Consider the following 19,317-nt stretch of genomic DNA (forward strand, 5'->3'; position numbering starts at 1 on the left):
TTACCATTAGGCAGACGCCTCCACCTTTGGATTTCCCCGACTCCCCCGTTCTGTCGCCGCGGAACACGGAGAAGGCCTCGGCTGGACGTATGGCTTCATCCGGCACCAGTGGGTTCAGCCATGTTTCCGTCAGGCAGAGGACGCAACAGTTCCTCGTGTCACGCTGGAATTGAATCCTCGCTTGAAGTTCATCCATCTTGTTCTCCAGGGACTGGACGTTAGCAAGAAGGATGCTTGGCAGAGGTGGACGGTAAGGTTGCGTCCTCATTCTGACCCGAATGCCGCCTCGTTTACCTCGGTGCTTCCTCCGTGGGCCGGCTCGTGGAACAGCGACTCCATTTTTGTTGTTGTTGCGAGTGTTCCCGCGTAGGATTTCCGCCGGCCACTCTGCTCCCACGGATAAAAAGTCCCAAAGTTGTTCGTTTAGGGAAATTTTTATATCCATGAGTGCATCGCGGCCGTATGAGTTAATTGTTGATGTTTTTCTGGCGAACATCGTGATAAAAAAAGGAAAAAAAATACTAAAGAGTAAGAAAGTAACCGGAGCGCCGGCGCAGGCGACCGCTAGGTGCGGCGCCACTATCGCCTGAGTGAACAGCAGTTAGCGGTTACTTTAGCAGCAAGTAAAGCCATCAGGAAACTCAGTTAATCACTGAGAGTTGAGACAGAGCAGCCGGAGGACATCATAGTGAAACATACAAACCTCTACAGCAATCAGTGAGGCCCGGCCCCCAGAAACACTCCTCTCAGGCGTCGTATCATTTTTCCAACCAAATTCTCGTCTCATTTGTGGTCTGATAAACAGTAAATAGATCAAATTCATTGCCACATTTACCAATTTTCTCATTATCTATATTTATTATTATTATTATTATTATTATTATTGGTAATTATATACCAATTTTCATTCAAATGTAGCTCGGAACGGTAATGTCGTCATTGATACATGTGATGCAGAGAAGACGCATTGCTTGAGTATACTTCATTGTGAACTGTCTGCTGGTAATGGCGTACTTAATTGTTCATTTAGTAGGCAGTATCCCGTACATACTGATTATGTAGGAGGCAGTACGTTAGTATGTGATTTGGAATACAGCCTAAGTTAGATATTTTTTTCAATTCAAATTTGGCAATATTGTGACATTCAAGCCAATAAAGCAAAGTATCAAGAATCAATGAAACAAAGTAGATACATTTAATAAATTAAAACAAGAAAAGAGTAGCACAGTATTGTTAAAACTTGCTCTGTGTGTAGGTGTCATATGATCCACTTACTGTATAATGTCATGTTCATTCATTTTTCATCTTTCTGGCTTCGGACAGGCTGTTTTGAGGACTGTTATTATTAAGCTTATTAATATGCTTGAACTGTTCTCTGATTAGTAATTGGTTTGAATGAAAAAGTTTAAATTGACAGTATTCTGAGCAATGAACAAATGAAAGGAAAACTCCTATAGGCGACATAGGCAGGCGACAATTGCTCCCTCTCCGCGCCTAAGGCGCGGAGAGGGAGCAGTTGTGGTGCATTTTGCACACCTGTCTCCCTCTCCCACGGAACCGACAATACACACACCAGTAATGGGGTGCCCGCGATTTGTGCGCCTAAACAGTTTGTTTTTATTTTAGATGTAGGTTATTTTACGTCTCCTTATTGAATGAAACTAGTGCGTATGGAACTATACTGTGTGTAATGGGCACACTTATTCCGTGAGTCCCTGATCACCCACTCTCCATGTGTTCTGCGCAGAAAATAACCTGAACAAGTGTACGAGTTGTGCCCTGTCCCCACACTGTTTTTAGTTGGGCACGGCGATCGGGGTGCACAGAGAGCCGTGTCCGGACACGGACTATTCACACATTTAAAAAATATATTTATGATTCCCCTTATTTATAATTCCTCATTGAAAAGTTATCCCTGTGCATTTTCTAAGCTTCTTTCTGTTTTATTTGGTTATTGTAATGCACACTGACTGACAAAAAAATAAAAAATAAATAAACTCCCGGACTCGAATCTCAGTTGACTAATGGGTTTCCCCACTGATTTGACTCAACTCGACTTTCAGTGGGCATCCCTAGAAAATATAAATCAATGAAGGAGGAAACCAAAGCTCTAGTTTTTCAAGAAGAACTCCTCATATTCAAGACTTCATATCATGGGAAATGTCTCATCATAACTGTAGTTCAATGTTGTCTGTGATTGTCTAGGTCAGTGGCTCTTAAGCTGGGTTTGATCGAACTCCAGGGGTTTGTTGAGTCACTTTCAGGGGTTCGGCAGTGGTCAAGACACACACAGTATAGCCCGGTTCACACTCGCAATATCGGGCCGTTTTTGTCGGCTGTCAAAAAATTAGCTGCCGACAAGTTGGCAACACACAATTTTTCTTTGCCGTGTTAGATTACAAATATTTAGTTGCTTAGTAAAAATTTTGTGTAACACAAAATAAATTCAGCCCACTCGTATTATTCGTGATGTCACGCTCCGCTTGGCCATCATTGGCTACAACTGATCAGGCCACATTGCTTGGCTTTAATATCTGTGCTGCAGGGAACTTGGTGCACTCAGTAGTCGACTTGTGGCTGTTGTGATTGTACGTAATTTGTGATTTTCTTTTAATCTTTCAATCCCTTCATACTAATTATTTCGAGCAAAAAAAGAAAGTGGTTCGACGAATACGTACAATATGGATTCACGTGTATAAAGGAACGTGATGGGATTCATTGTCTTCAATGCATGATTTGCAATGCCATGTTGAGCAATTCTAGTCTTTCAAATGACACTTTGAGCAGCAGAATAGACGACATGAGCGATGACATCTTGGCTGAAGTAGTTGCAGATCTGATTTGAAGCCCAGCAAAATTCAGCCTCCAACTCGACGAGACCACCGACGTTTCCAATCTAAGCCAGCTTGTGGTATTCGTGCGCTATATGAAAGACAACGTGATAAAGGAAGATTTTTTATTTTGTAAGCCTCTTACAACAACAACCAAGGCAGTCGATGTGAAGAAACTCGTGGATGACTTCTTCAGAGACAACGATCTTTTGTGGAATATGGTTTCTGCAGTTTGTTCGGACGGAGCTCCTGCCACGCTGGGACGACACTGGTTTTGGAGCGCTGGTGAAATCCGATGCACCACACATCATTGTTATGCACTATGTTCTGCACAGGCATGCGTTCGCAACAAAAACCTTTCCTCCAAAACTGGCACAAGTATTAAAAATTGTAGTTGAATGTGTGAACTACATGCGAAATAGTGCTATGAAGCACCGCATCTTCAAAGAGTTGTGTAGGGAAATGGACTCTGAATTCGAGGTAATTTCTGGACCATTCTAACGCTTGGTGGTTATCCCGGGAAAAGGTGCTGAATCATGTTTTTGCCATGCGTGTGGAATTAGCCACACGCAGATTGCTACGAAAATTCAGAGTTCATTCTCATTTTGGCGTACATGGCCGATATTTTCAATGCTCTAAATCATCTCAATCGGCAGATGCAGGGCGGTGGAGTCAACATCATCGAAGCGGAAGAAAACCTGAAGGTGTTTATATAAAAAAATAAAAATAATACCTTTATGGAAACGACGAACAGAGAATGATAACTTCGCAAACTTTGCCCTGCTGGACGACTGTGTAAGTAAGATCGAAGACGTGTCTGGAATTGGAGACATTTCTGTACCTGGGGAGCTGAAGCAAGCAATTGCCATGCACTTAGATGAGCTCGCAAAGTCTCTCGACGGATACTTCCCCACCAGAGAGTCATATCCAGCATGGGTGAGACAGCCGTTCACGTTTAGTGTGGTGTTTAGTGTCAACGATGAATACCTCGACGAAATCATTGAACTTCAGCAGAGCCAGCTTCAACAGCAACTCTTCAGAACAGCAACGCTCTCAATGTTTTGGTGTCACCAAATCGTACCATACCGTCTTATTGCTAAGAAAGCCCTTGAGCTACTCACAGTTTTTTACAACTTATCTTTGCGAGCAATCCTTTTCGAGGATGGTAGACATGAAAACTAAGAAAAGGAACAGACTTTGTTGCGAAAATGATATGAGAGTGGCACTTGCCAAGGTGAAGCCGCGCATTTCTGAACTTGTATCTGAAAGGCAACAGCAAAAGTAACATTGGTTTGCAGTAAATATTCAATGAGTTATGTTTTTGTGTGAAATTCACGTTTTGTTTGTTTTATTCTTTGAACACAGTGATTTTTGTGTGCAACTGATGCATGGTTCATTTTGTGCACTAATAAAATATATACCTATGTTTTGAAGAAATCAAGTTTTATTTTTCCAATTGCGAAGGGTTCGGTGAATGCACTGATGAAGCTTTCAGGGTTCAGTACCTCCAATAAGGTTAAGAACCACTGTACTAGACCGAGGACATACAGGCTTGAGGAAGTAATTGAGTCTCTCAGGACACTGCATCAACAATCATCCAATCCCTGATCTCACTTGTCTGCTACCGTAGTTTGAGGCTAAAAGTGCCCACAGACTACATGACTTTCAAAATCCTAATGCTGCTGGCGTGTTCACATGACACAATCCTTTTTCTTACGTTTTTTTGTCTTGAGTGTAGCGATTTTCAAACTACACAATGTGTCCCAGGTGAGTGTTCACACTACATGATCCTACATTTGACAAGAGACACTTTTTTTTTTTCTGCGTAGTAGCACGGCGTGCCACGATGTAATTCCGTCTGGGCCAATAAAACAAGAGGTGAAGCAAACAGGAAGTATCTGTACAATATGGAGGAGAAGCTAATTTTAGCGGTGTCTGAATTCCCTGAGCTCTACACCCAGTTCTTACGGGTTTATCAGGGTCTTGGAAGGAAATCCCTGTCGTGGAAACAGGTTTCCTATCAAGTGGGCATACCAGGTGTGTTTTTAAATGCAGTGGAGATAGCATATATGACCAATGGCCAATACATATTACCTACAAGATATGATCATGACTATTCCCTCTCATTAAAATAAGATGATTGTCTGAAAACATATACTGTATAATTAATGTAATATGTCATACAGGCCAACTGAACTTAAAATTATACCATAAACAATATTCCTGTTGAAGGAATGACAGCAGTCTAATTTTCATTACAATCGATAATTATTTTTTGCCTAGTAACCAAAAGCATGCATGCTTGTACTATGCTGAGCGCAGTGCACACCGCGTCCTATGTGAGGGGCCCAGCTCTGCACCTGCACTCCCCCAAGTGGCGAGCGCAGCGCACACCAAGTCCTTTGTGAAAGCACCTTAAGACACCAAATCAGAAAACGTAACTCTTCGGTCGTGTCTTGTAATGGATCATCTCCTTAGTTCTTGCATATCATCTGCATATTACATAACTAATCAAATCAAGTCAAATTGTTCTCTGTGAACACTGGACATGTGTTGCTTCTGTGCCAGCTAATCTAGTATTTATTTGCTGTTTTCAAGCACTTGTGCACTCATGTGCAATAAACAGCCCCTTTACACAACTGGAACTTGATTGTCCCTGACCTGTTATTTTATTGTGAAAACACGTTTTGAATAGATAAACTTGAAATTGTTATACTTTAATTGCTTTTGCATGTTGTAATGCAAAAGTAATAAAGAAGGAATCTTCTTCAGTCATGATTATTTTCCCTTCTGTATTGTGACTGTATAAACATGAACTCCTCACCGAGTGTATTGCTACACTCCTGTTTAATACTGTTGTTCAAGCCACTCTTAAATTAATGAAGGAGCTTTAGCGCCTAGACTGGAGAATTTGGCTTGTCTACAAACATCTTTGCACTATTTATGCGCGCCCTGAAATTCAGTTCAAACCATTCAAATGGCCCACTTAACCACGCAGTTTAGAAGGAACATTGATATTAAGAAACAAAGACAAGGAGCTTTTGCATCAATTAATTCAACGTCTCGTTTGCGCCAATCATCGATTTCCAATTGCATAGCTCTATCGCACAGGCCTAGTCACATTTGTGACAAATCACACTGTGGTTCATCCTTCTGTGTAGTTCCGGCCATTTAAGAAAATTTGATTCAAGCCAAGGGTTCACAAATAACCATTGTGAATGTGATGCAAAGGGTTTTTTTTTTTTTTTTTGTTGTTTTTTTTCGTTAGTTGTACACAAATATCGGCACCACTGATCTCATAAATGGGGAAAATTGTTCAGTGTAAATCAGTGACTGATCTATCTGAACATTGTGAGATAATATTGACCTGTTGCACCGCTCTATCTTCACCTAAGTATTGCTTGCACTGATAAGTATCATACACAGATAATACAGCCCAAACCGACCACTACAATTTAGTGGCAAAAAATTACCTGCAAAAGATGAATAAATTAATGCTTGTTTTTTTTTTTTTTGTCGTCCCCCCCCCCTTCATGAAGAGGATATTTGGTGATGCAGCAGAGAAGAACCTCTACCTCTCACAGCTCATCATCCTGGACACCCTGGAGAAGTGCCTGGCTGGGGTGAGCATATTTTCCTACTCTTGATCAATAAAATTCACCATTCACCTCCCTCCTTTATTTGTTAAAAAATAAAACATCCTTGATATCCATACATAAGTTGTCGCTGGACAACCAACTTGATTGAATAAATTAAGTTCATCTTTTGATATAATTATACTACTTCAGCCAGTTTTTCAGTTCTACTTAAAATACAGCCATGCTCCAAAGCCAATACGAAAAGACAAATGCTCCATAATTCTGATTTTATTAAAAAGGTTTAGATCCACACATCTTTGTCAAATTAAAGGCATGAACATAGTGGTCATAGACACACTTTTTACAATGAAATAGTCCCATGGTATACGACTATTTTATGTAAAACTTTGCTTGCCATCAGCCATAAGAGCTAATTTCCATTATTTAGTTATTTATTTTAAGTGGAATTTGAAAAATATTCATGGCACACCTGACGAGCTCTCACGGCAGTGTGCCACAGCATAGTGGTTACAAAATACTGCAATATTGAGAGGAATTTAAACTTAATCTTAAACACCTGAATATTGGAGCATAACAAGTAACATTAGGACACACAACCAGAGAAGCCCAGTAGAAATACATCTTAAGGAAGCAAACCCGCAGCGCGTGGACTGTTCCCATTATGCACAGCCGCTAATTACGGTTGGAAGGAGACGGGTCCTGATCTATACCTGATCTAAGATCTCCTATAGCCTGTGCCTATAGCCTAAAGACTGTGCTGCAACTCTGCTGCACGCACAAGCATACACTTTCTGTTTTGTAGCGTCCGACTAAATATTGATAACACACTTAAGATTTTACAAATTAAAAGTTTTTTATCTCATTCCATGAACGTGAGTGCTGATATGCGGAAATTAACTGAATGTTTTTGAGTTTTTTATTTTATGTCTCTCTCTCTCTCTCTCTCTCTCTCTCTATCTCTCTCTCTCTCTCTATCTCTCTATCTATCTATCTATCTATCTATCTATCTATCTATCTATCTATACAAACAAACAAACAAACAAACAAACAAACAAACAAACAAACAAGCCGGTGGGGGTGGTGGGCAAGTTATGTCATCGGCATATGCCCGAACACCGATAACCGTGACAACCCTACTGTGGAGGCTATTGGCGCACAATTAACTAATTGTCATGTTAGTGAAACCAGCTTCATAAGTCTGATTTGTTATGCGTTATCCTGCTGGAAGTAGCCATCAGAAGATGGGTAGACTTTGGCGAAAAGGGATGCATCTAGTACTACAATGGGATAAACAGAAATCCTCTCCTGGATGCATTTGGGATGGAGAGTTTTTGTGAACAAATATCTGGCTAATGACAAACGTGGGCACTGGCTGCAGCGAACGTTGTCTCTGTTTGGAGAGACAGTGTGAGAGTTTTATGAATAATGAAAGGTTACGATTTTTGGGACTCGCTCATCTTGAGTCTCAAAAATCAACATGGTCGCCATATTGGGGCGGTCAAGATCCGCTGGTAAACAAAGGCAGTGTGCGCTGGGCGGTGCGGGCCCCTTTGCGGAGTCAACTTGGTTCGGAGCTCGCCCAGCTCTGAACGAACTTCCATGGAACTTGGTTTGGAGTTGGGCCAGCTGCGGTTGGCTCCGCAAAGGTGTTTGCTGCGCTGCAATGCAATGTTAAAATTTTGCACCAAAACAACCGACTGTCTCTGTGTTCTCCGTGTTAACAGTAAAATCGAAAACCCTTTTTTTTTTTTTTTTTTTGTAAATGGACAAAATTCAGCCGATCAGCAGTGACTTCACCGTTCACTGTCATCTCCCATTGTAACAGCGTGAATCACGAACACTAAAAAGCAAATAACACAACAAGCATCTCTCAAAATGTCCACAAAACTGGAATTTTATACTGTATGGACAGCTGTTCAACTCTGACAGTTTTTTCAGTCTTTTCGCAATGATATAGCCGCACGTTCACACATCCATTGTCCAATGTCTGGAATCTTTACTCAACAGCCGGTCTCCTAAAAAATTCTGTAGTCTCAAGTAGTGTGTTATCCGTGTCAGTTTTCCACTTATGCAGTAGCATATACTGGACCTCCATTTTAACATGAAGCTTTGTAATGCCTGGAGTGGTGAGGAGGGATAATTCATATGCATAATCCAGAAAAAGAAAAAAAACATGAATGAGGGGAAAATGGCAGACATCAATGGAGCAACAGTGGTGTATTATGATTATGATCCCAGCTTTTATTATTATAATTTGGTGTTCCAACCAAATAAGGACAGCGGAAACACAAGTGTCAACATCCGTTTTCAACCCAGAATGCACTGTATTTCGATTTGCTTCTTAAATTAGGTCCTATATTAAGTCCATTTGCATTCCCATAATTAACGAATCAAAGCGTGGTTCATTTGGAACCAGACAGAGTCCCGTCTTTTCAGGGGTGCCATGGTTCGATTGTTTGGTTCGCACCGGAGTTCAAATGTGTGTTCTCATCTTTCCAAATGAACAGCACCAAGCGAGTAGACACACAATGGTTAGATTAAAACGGACCAAACAGGGTAGGTGTGAACCCTAAGATCACATTTCTTCCCCATTGTGATTTTTGTTTTCAACAATAACTGAACCTTTTGAGCATGTCTGCATGCTTTTATGCATTGCTTTTTGCTTCCACATGATTGCTGATTAGGGTTGTGTGTTAATGAAGATTTGTACCTAACAAAGTGGCCATCCTGGGTTAAATATGGTCGGTGTTTATGTAAATTAGCATATGTAAACCATTTTGATTGTCAATGGCTTAAGCACCTCCCACCCCCGTTTTATGGATACACAAAAAAAGTTAATTGTATGGTGTTATTAATGATTGATGCCTATATAGATGTATCTCTGAAGACATTGTCCACTTTGTCCACAAATATCCTTTACTTTGACTTGCTCTGCCAGTGACACACACACACACACACACACACACACACACACACACACACACACACACACACACACACACACACAGATTAACACTGCTGCCCCTCACATGAAGCAGCCCTGCCTGTTTCCCGCCAGGCTCTCACCTCTCCCTGTGCTGCTGTTATGGTTTTGTGTGCTCCATCCAAAGTAAATTTTCGATCCTGTGTCACATCATCAATTTGGTCTATTATTGAACTACTGCATATTTAACAGTTTAGGCTTGCTTTGGGGCCGTGTGTTCAAATTCAAACAAGTCGCAAATGCTTTATATTTACAATCCTGCTGTCCATCTCGCCCCAAAACAGTTGCGGCAACTTCAAATTTGTCTCTGTACAGACCTTTTTCCCCCCACTTGCTGAAAATGAGTAGAACACTGGAAAAACTACTTTATTGAAAGCCAGCGAATGTTTCAATACCGCCAGTTGGAATGATAAAATCTCATAAGAGTCAGACAAAATCACATTTCGACACTCGGCCCTATCCTTAACACTTTTGTTTATTTGAATTGTACAGTCCGGACCTCCAATAGGAACTTTGTAAATGCCACTGCTGTTACGCACTGACCAAGCTGTACCATTATCAAGCAACACTGGTCATAGCCTTTGGAGTAGTTTCCACCCAGCTCATTTATTTACAGTGTTTGTATGCCCCCTGAATAAAACCTTGTAAAACGTATTTGTTTTGTCTTCTTTCCTTTTCGCCCCTTGACACAAATCTCTGTGAATGTACTTACCTCCCCCATTTGTCCTGCTTTCACCCTCTACTCTCTGAGAGGTAACTCGGCAATCCAAGTCTCTCCAGATTAATTTTGCAGGAGTTGCCTTTACTTGAGTAAGTTATGTCTGGGTCCCTAATGAAAGCAATCATGAATCCCCCAAATAGGTGGCTTGCTATGAATGGGTTTACATGCTTGGCTGTACTGCCAATTTTTCCTTCTCCATCGATCGATTCTCTTGTTTAGGTTTGCCCAACGAGACACACATTTGGACATTTTTGAGTATCCAACCACAGCCCTTTCTCTCCAACTAACCACTCTAACCCCCCTTATGTTTCTATGTTCCCCAGCAATCCAAGGACTGCTTGCGTTTGGATGAGACCATGTTGGTGAAGCAGCTCCTGCCAGAGATCTGCCACTTTATCCACACGTTTCGTGAGGGCCACCAACACGCAGCCGAACTGAGGGCCTCCGCCTCAGGGGTCCTCTTCTCCCTCAGCTGCAACAATTTCAATGCCGTGTTCAGTCGGATCTCAACTAGGTAGCTGAATAATGGACCAAAGACATAGTGATAGGTTTTTGTTGCCTACCAAGAGGTCAGCGTCAAGGCTGTTGTGAATAGTAAAGAACCTGATCCAGCTGTGTTCCAGAATTCTAAGTACTTATTTGATGCCACAGTCTGTTAATTAGCAAGGAGACAACCAGGGAAAGAGAGAAGGCAATGCACACATCATCCTCAATGACTGCAATAGTTAGGTGTATTTCTTAGGACTTGGAGATCCACCCAAATTATAGTATTTTCTTTAATATTACTGACTACATGAAAAGTATTGCAAGTAGGCAAATTTATTTTGAGTATTATATGTTTGGTTATGAAATGGTTATAGAGTTATGATGCAACTTCTTTAGAAGACTTAATATTCATGTTACATTATTAAAACAAAAACATTTCTATATATATTTAAAAATATTAATAATTTGAATACCATTGAGTAAAATGTTCGAATAGCGCATTTGTTTATGTGAATTCACTCTCTAGACCTGGTATAGTACACTACCCAGTTCTATTTCAACTGTATGAAATCATATATGGAATACTAGATAAAGGACAAACACAACCTAAGAAAAAAAGTCTGAATTAACAAAGGCACAAATACTGTGCATTCCATAATTAATTTTTCCTGCTCTTATTTTTTAAGAAATATTTATATCAATTTTTTTTTTCTTCCTTATTCCTAGGTTGCAGGAACTGACTGTGTGTTCTGAGGATACTGTAGACGTCCACGACATTGAGCTGATGCAGTATATCAATGTGGACTGCTCCAAACTCAAGAGGCTGCTACAAGGTTACTGTCCAATGTCCACTGTCCAAGCTAGCACCATGAGTTAGTTCTCAAGGTGCCTTCCCAGTAAAAGGGGGGACATAAAACTAAATTGCTTTTTTTTTTTTGGTTTGTTTTTGTTTTTATGTGTAAGCTGTCAGGCTGCAGATATTCCTCTATAATCCCATTCAAATGTGTATGCTTTATTATTTTTAATATTAAAATAAATTCAAATTTGTAATGTTCAAATTAAGTGCTGTTTATCAGATTTACTTATGACCATGCGCCCACCGCCCACACTATCAACACCAAATAGATGTTATGCATATTTGGTCCGCTGAAGGGCATTCCAACACCTCAAAGCACTATCTGGCTCGAGAACTCTTTCGGTGATGTTCGGGTAGCTTGGGACCATGTACCTTGGCTCAAGCTTGTGGATTAAATCTTTAAATCCAGACCCCTGTAAGGTGTTAATCGGCTGCATATCTTTGCAGATAAAACAGATGACAAAGTTTGTATTTGTTATAGTTCCATTTATTAATGGAAATCAAAATAATTTCCACGTGCTGCTTTTTAAGTTCTTGGGAGTGACGAGCTCCTGTTCAAAGTTTTCTGCCATTTCTGAGGTCGGAAGTGTAACAGAATTTATACTCCGTATTGTTCATCACATGTGAATTGATTCGCTAATGTTAGCCAAAACATTTAATCAATTATTTATTGATTGGAAAAAAAAAATACAGTCGAATGGCAATTTCAGCATTCAAATAGTGTTACCTTTTTTAATATTCAAATTATTTTTGTATTTCATTCCTACAGCCCTAGTAAGCTGGTATGTTGAGTTTTTCTGTTGTTCATTCTGTCTCTACGTTTGCTATCAGCCTTTTAAGCTGAAGACGAGCCAAGTCACAAATAGTTTTCAATAATATTCTGTAATAATTTATTCTCTGTAAAGCTAGGCTTGGGCTGATATTCAATATCGGTATCGCGATATTTGGCGGCATATGCGATAATTTCACAGTATCTAAATTGCACACGGAGAATATGTACAGTATGTGCACGCAACAGCAAGGAAGCAGATGGAGGATTTTGATGCGGTGGCGCGTGTGACGTGGATGGTGATTAAGTTGCAGCTCCGAAGGCACGGATGATGCGTTGCGCGCCAAAACGGTGTGTTCTTTTTCTAGATATAGGTTATTTTATTTAACCTCTCCTTATGGAATGAAACCGTGCGTCATGGGGACACTTTCTCTGACTGTCCTTCCGATCACCCCCTCCGTGTGTTATGCACAGAAAATAATCTTTAAGAGTCGTGCCCTGTTCCTCTGCGCCCCGTCCCCACACTGTTTTTAGGATTTGTAAGGATTGGGCATGGCGATCTGGGAGCATGGAGAGCCGCGTTCGACTTTGTGTCCGTGTCCTGACGCGGAAGGTTCATACACATAAAAATATATTTATAATTCCCTGTTACGTGAACGCACGGGCAACTTATGATCTGTTCTCCGTGATCCGGCAATATAGGTTCACTGTCTCTCCAAAGAAAACAGTGTTTTTATTGTAGATGTATTTATTGTATTTGAATGAACCAAAAAAACACTGTGCGCAACCGTGCGTAATGGGAAAACTTTCTCTGTCACTGCATCATGATATCAAATTTGGGATATTGCCAAGCCTATGTAAAACGCTTTACCTGGAAAGCTGGAAAGCCTGGAATGGTGGGGGAAATAATTATTGACGTTGACCAATGGCCATAAACCAATGCAAGTGTTATGAACTGCTATTTCTGCTACAGTATACTGTATGTGCTAACCATTCCTTGTATGCTGTAATGGTGTTTTGTTTTTTTTTGTTTGTTTTTTTCCTATTTCTTACAGAAACTGTATTAAAGTTTAAAGCTCTCAAGAAGCCAGCCCAACTAGCGGTCATTAACAGTTTAGAAAAGGTATTTCTCACCTAGTACATTTCTTTCCAGCCTCACCCTCACCATAATTATTGCTTATGCAATATACATTTATTTTGCTCATATTCCTTAGTGTAATGGAAATACTAGCTTCAATGCTGCAATATAACTTCATGGAAGGTGCAGTGCAATAAATCCATATAAAAGAAAAGGTGGAGAAATTTGCTAAATCCTGCTTTCCTTCTTCAGAATTAGAGATCATTAGGTCTTACATACATTAACATAATACTTTCCTCTTTTCTCAGGCATTTTGGAACTGGGTTGAGAACTACCCAGATGAGTTCACCATGCTCTACCAGCGACCGCAGGCAGACATGGCAGGTGGGGATAGACGTGGAGTATGTTTTAAACTACGTTACATGGAAGCGAAACCGTTGAATACTTTGTCCCAAATTTTTCGTGACAGGAGATGATTCAGTATTACATTACATTACATTTAGTCATTTAGCAGACGCTTTTATCCAAAGCGACTTACAAGGGAGAATAACATTCAAGCTACATTGCGACAGAGATTAGTGTAACAACAACATTAGTGTAACAATAAATACTGCAAGGTGGTGCTAAGTAATTGTAGGTTAGGACAGGAGGTACTCACTGAAGAGCTGGGTCTTCAAGTGCTTCTTAAAGACAGAGAGGGAGGTCCCCGCTCTGGTCATTTAGGTTCAGGTCCCAGTTGAACTTCTCAGTCAAATAACATTCAGATCTAGATCCGTGAGATTAGATCCAGCTCCTTTTCTATAGGTATGGCTCGATACCACTTTCATGTCCGATACCGCAACCATGAACCCAATACCGATCTTTTTCCCTCTCTTAAACAAAGCTGTGAATAATACATTTGTCTGGATGCCCTTTGCTTAACCGAGACATTGAAAAAAAACATCATGCTCAAATTGTGAAACAAATATTCTACTCCCCTAAAGGAAGAAATACATAGCCCACAACATGACTCAGTTATACAGAGTCAGAGTATCTATCTTCTTGTTCAGCTTCTTGTCTTCTGGGACATGAAACTCATACTTCTCTGTGGACGGGAACACGGGAGATGTGAAATCTACCACTTCCACTGCTGTTCTAAACACACAAACACACACGCCGGCCACAAAGACATTGGTCTGTCAATCAGTTAAACAAGTTCAGTGTAGACTTTCCATTTAAATTCTGTATCTTTGTCACAAATATCAATAATGTTTTAATATTTGTTGATTAAAGGCATAATTAACATAAGCAAATAGTATAAATTATTAGTACCCAAAAGGACGTATTCTTCTGCATGCAAATATAAATTAAAACACCGGTGATCAGCGCATCCTTAATTTCACAAGAAATTACGTTTGCCATTGTTGCCAAAGTTTGCAGGATACCCATGAAATCCCCCACGTGTATCAGTTCAGACTAAGTTTGTAGGTTTGTGGAATCTGAAACAAGCACTCACTCTGAAATTACAGAGCATCGCACACAACTAACTTAAATACCATTGAAACAGACTTAAACAACATTTTGATTCTTATTTTCAAGATAACAGATAACATTTATAAAAAAAATAAAGATGACAATCTAAATTTTTTTTTTTAATAAATGTTATCTTCTTGGTCAGTGTGTAACAGGAAATTGAACCCTAACCCTCGATCAACCTCTCAACCTCTCAACCTCTCATGTAACAGTTTGCTTAGAGCTGAACTTTTATTTCCACGTAGTCCAGTGGTTGTTTGGCCTTAGTAATGTAATTTATTTTCCTGTGTCCTTTCTGTTTTCTTTGCTAAAAATAAAAACGTCACTAAAATTGGTCAAACTAAAATGGAATTTTAAGACAACATAGTAACTGAAACTGCAACAACATTTGCTCTGACTAATCTTAAAGATTGTGCACATTATATTTAACGTGTGTGTGTGTGTGTGTGTGTGTGTGTGTGTGTGTGTGTGTGTGTGTGTGTGTGTGTGTGTGTGTGTGTGTGTGTGTGTGTGTGTGTGTGTGTGTGTGTGTGTGTGTGTGTGTGTGTGTGTGTGTGTGTGTGTGTGACTCTCAGAGGCAGCTGAGAAGCTGTTTGACCTGGTGGACAGCTTTGCAGAGAGTGCCAAGAGGAAGGCAGCGGTGTGGCCCTTGCAGATCATTCTCCTCATCCTCTGTCCAGAAATAACACAGACCATCTCAAAGGACACTGTGGAGGACAGCAAGGCCAACAAGGTACTATGAGCCCATGCAAATGATTTGACTTTTTCGATTCCATTTCGTAGTAAAGTAAAAGTCATTTATATATAGCAACTACAAATCTGTCACATGAACCTGGGGGACAATGAGATGCCAAACTCTGTTTAAATAGAGGTTCCTTTTTGTGTTTAAGCTCTTAATTCTATGTTACAGGAATAAAACGAACAAACAAAAAAAAAAGTTTTCCATGTAGGCCTCTTCTGCCCCATGCTGTCTAGCAGAGAGTGTACTTGAAGCAGTTTGTCAAATTTCTATTTTTGTAGGCAGGAATTCAGAAGAGCCAAGGTTGTGCTGAAATGTCTTGGCTTGTCGCACCAAAGTCCCGTCATGCTGTGCATGCTTCCATAGAAACAAATAGAATACATTATTCTAAATGTCTCTGTAAAGGATTTTAACTCAAATCTGACATGATTATTTATGATCTCACATACCTGAATTATGCCAAGAGGAACTTATTAATATAGGCTATTTCATTGTGTGTCTTCCAGAAACAGTTCCTGGACAACTTGCGGAGGGCGTTAGCTGGCCAGGGAGGGAGCAAGCAGCTGATGGAGAGCGCAGCCATTGCCTGTGTGAAATTGTGCAAGGCCTCTACCTACATTAACTGGGAGGATAACTCTGTTATCTTCCTCCTTGTCCAGTCCATCGTCATGGATCTCAAGGTCAGACTAGTCACTAAGTTAGTTCCTCGGGTGGTTAGAAGTACATGAGCAGTGATGCAACAAAGTTTATCCAAGAACAGTATCTATCAAAATACTCCGTTACTTGCGATCTCAAAGTTAACTACAGCAGCTTTTGACGAGTGTTTATAGGGAGAGCAGCAAGAGTGGTGGATTGTACTTAAACACGAGAGGATCATAAAAATAATTGACGTGCATTTTTAGATCAGGGCATATCGTGTAATGAAAATAATTCTCATCAAGTTTAGGATTCAGGTGAAAATTCAAGGGGGAAAAGACACTGGGACAATAATTTTTTTTCACAAATGGCAACGAGAACAACTTATTTATTTTAATTTCAATACCGTGCTATTAAAGGACCAGTGTGTAAGATTTAGTGGGATCTGGTGTAGGAGAACCTACAGTGACAATTCGCCAAAGGCCCTCTCTAGAGCCAGGGTTTGGTTTCTCCCTTCTGGGCTACGGACTTGGCAGAAATGCAATTGTAAGGAGAAGCTGTCTAAACTTGGAGAGAGAATATGCTCCCCTCCCTGTAACACCCACAGTTAGACGATGATCTTGGGAGATCAAACCAATTTAACAGTTGGAACTGGCCAAGAGAGCAGACACAGCTATCTCTGGCCTTTGTCTCCGGACAAGAAAAACACTTGTTTCTCAGTAAGTAACTTTTATTTGAATATTAAAAATTATAAATAATAACAAAAATATGACCATATTTAAACAACACACCACAAAAGTTAAGAGCTTTAGCAAAACTAGACTTTGGAATAAGTTGCTTATTACACTACTTGGTTCTTATTACACAGTAGTGTAGTTACACTACTGTGTAAAAAGAAGTTACATATTACACTACTTTTAAGTTACTCAAAAACATTTTGCCAGAGGGGAATGCTGGTAGTAAAATGTAAATTACTACCTGCAGCTCCGATCAGAACAATCTTTTCTCCAAACAAAGTAAATACAAAAAACTCAGTTTCCTGCTGCTGCTCTGCTCGCTCCTGAAAAAATCCCGCCTGTGTTCTCACAGTCCAGTGGTAAATAAAATAAAAGAAGACAAAATCGTACACATCTTTGGAATGCAAGGATCTCACAACACATAACGTGAATCAATCTTTGGAATGCAAGAACATAAATACATACAAAAAAAATTCTCTGAAAATTTCTGAGATTGAATCTTTGAAATCCAAGAGGATGAAGCCAGAAGCCGAACAATACATATCAGAATAAGGAATAAATACTAATTGTACACGATAGGAATCTGTGCTTAGGGTAACACCAATGGAAATGGCCAGTAGGTCGTTGGCCCAGCCATTTTGGAACCCTTCCCCCTTCCCCTGCTGTTCAGCAGGGCAATGTTTCCAGAGCTGGCTGGGTTCCAGAGACAAAGGCCAGTAATGGCTGTGTCTGTCTCTTGGCCAGTTCTAACTGTAAAATTGGTCTGATCTTCTAAGGTCATTGTCTTACTGTGGATGTCAGTGGGATAGGAGCATTCAAGATTCAAGAGGTTTATTCGTCACATACATATACATACTTTCATACATATATATATGCAGTGAAATTTAATGCATCACACCCGGTGATTACACACAATATGTCCTAGGAAAATTTCTTTCTACTAGACTAACTAACTGATTCCTAAAACGTGATACAGTAAGTCGAATACTTATAGAATAAAATAAAAATATAGAGAATAAAATAAAATGGAATAGATAAAGGGAATAGGCTTACGTATATGGCGTCGACTTATGTTTATGAGAGAGGCAATTATGTATATACAGATATGTGCATTAAAGTGGCATGTGAATAAAGTGAGGTAGTGTTTGTGGGATAATACAGCACAGTATACAACAGTACGGCGCAGCAATACGGTAACACCGAACAACCCAGAACAGTGACACAGTATGCGGTACAGTATGCTACATACAGTACAGAAGGTAGTGGAGCCTATGTGTGTGGCTCAGTGTGGACCCCTGGTGAGGTCAGCATTGACAGTTCTTATGGCTTGCGGGAAAAAACTCAGTCTCAGTCTCTCTGTTCTCACTGTGTGACTGCGGAGGCGCTTGCCTGACCGCAGCAGCTGGAACAGTCCGTTGTTGGGGTGATGAGGATCCTTCATGATCCTGCGGACTCGGCTACTACACCTCCTGGTGTATAAGTTTGTAAAGTCCATATTAAGTCCTCTGTGATGTGGACTCCCAGGTAGATGAAGCTGCTCACCCTGTTGACAGAAGTCCCATTAATCCCCAAGGGCGTGTGCGTCCTCGATTGTAATCCTTGTCCACAATCAGCTCCTTATTTTTGCTGACATTCAGGTGGAGGCTGTTGTCCTGGCACCAGAGTGACAGGCCAGCCACCTCCTCGCAGTAGGCCTTTTCATCACAGTCGGTGATCAGGCCCACGACAAGGGGGTCGTCAGCAAACTTGATGATGGTGTTGGAGCTGGACCTGGCCACACAGTCGTGTGCATACAGGGAGTACAGTAGGGGGCTGAGGACGCAACCCTGGGGGGATCCTGTATTCAGGGTGAGGGAGCTTGACATGTGCTTCCCCACCCTAACCACCTGGGGCCGGGCTGTGAGAAGGTTCAGGATCCAGGCACACAGCGGAGTATTCAGTCCGAGCTCCTTCAGCTTGACAGCCAGTCTGGTGGGGACTATGGGGTTGAAAGCTGAACTGTAATTGATGAACAGCATTCTCACATAGACCCTCTTCCGGCCATCCAGGTGCGTGAGCGTGGTGTGCAGTACCTGGGAGACCGTGTCATCCGTGGATCTGTTCTGCCAGTGCGCAAACTGCAACGGGTCCAAGGTGCAGGGGAGGGACGCGCAGATATAATCCTTAATCAGCCTCTCGAAACACTTCATGACCACCGAATTGAGGGCCACCAGATGGTAGTCATTCAGGCAGGCAGGAGAGGCGATCTTCGGGACAGGGACGACGGTGGACCTCTTGAAGCAGGACGGGACCACTGATTCAGCCAGGGAGATGTTGAATATTGTAGTGAACACCGGAGCTAGCTGGTTAGCACAGGTTTTCAGTACTCGC

General features: G+C 40.9%; 1 protein-coding gene across 5 annotated transcripts in view; it reads left to right on the top strand.

The window, feature by feature from the left end:
• Nucleotides 1-19,317, top strand: part of nf1a (neurofibromin 1a) — a 134,001-nt gene that overhangs the window by 11,816 nt on the left and 102,868 nt on the right. For all 5 annotated transcript variants that reach the window (XM_080006493.1, XM_080006495.1, XM_080006492.1 and 2 more), the window contains exons 3-9: nt 6,371-6,454; nt 10,458-10,648; nt 11,347-11,453; nt 13,301-13,368; nt 13,632-13,707; nt 15,411-15,568; nt 16,081-16,254. In XM_080006493.1, the coding sequence (XP_079862619.1) occupies nt 6,371-6,454; nt 10,458-10,648; nt 11,347-11,453; nt 13,301-13,368; nt 13,632-13,707; nt 15,411-15,568; nt 16,081-16,254 (858 nt within the window). The remainder of the gene's footprint in view (nt 1-6,370; nt 6,455-10,457; nt 10,649-11,346; nt 11,454-13,300; nt 13,369-13,631; nt 13,708-15,410; nt 15,569-16,080; nt 16,255-19,317) is intronic.

The sequence above is a fragment of the Zeus faber genome (assembly GCF_960531495.2).
Source record: "Zeus faber genome assembly, chromosome: 9".
Classification (NCBI taxonomy): Eukaryota; Metazoa; Chordata; class Actinopteri; order Zeiformes; family Zeidae; genus Zeus; species Zeus faber.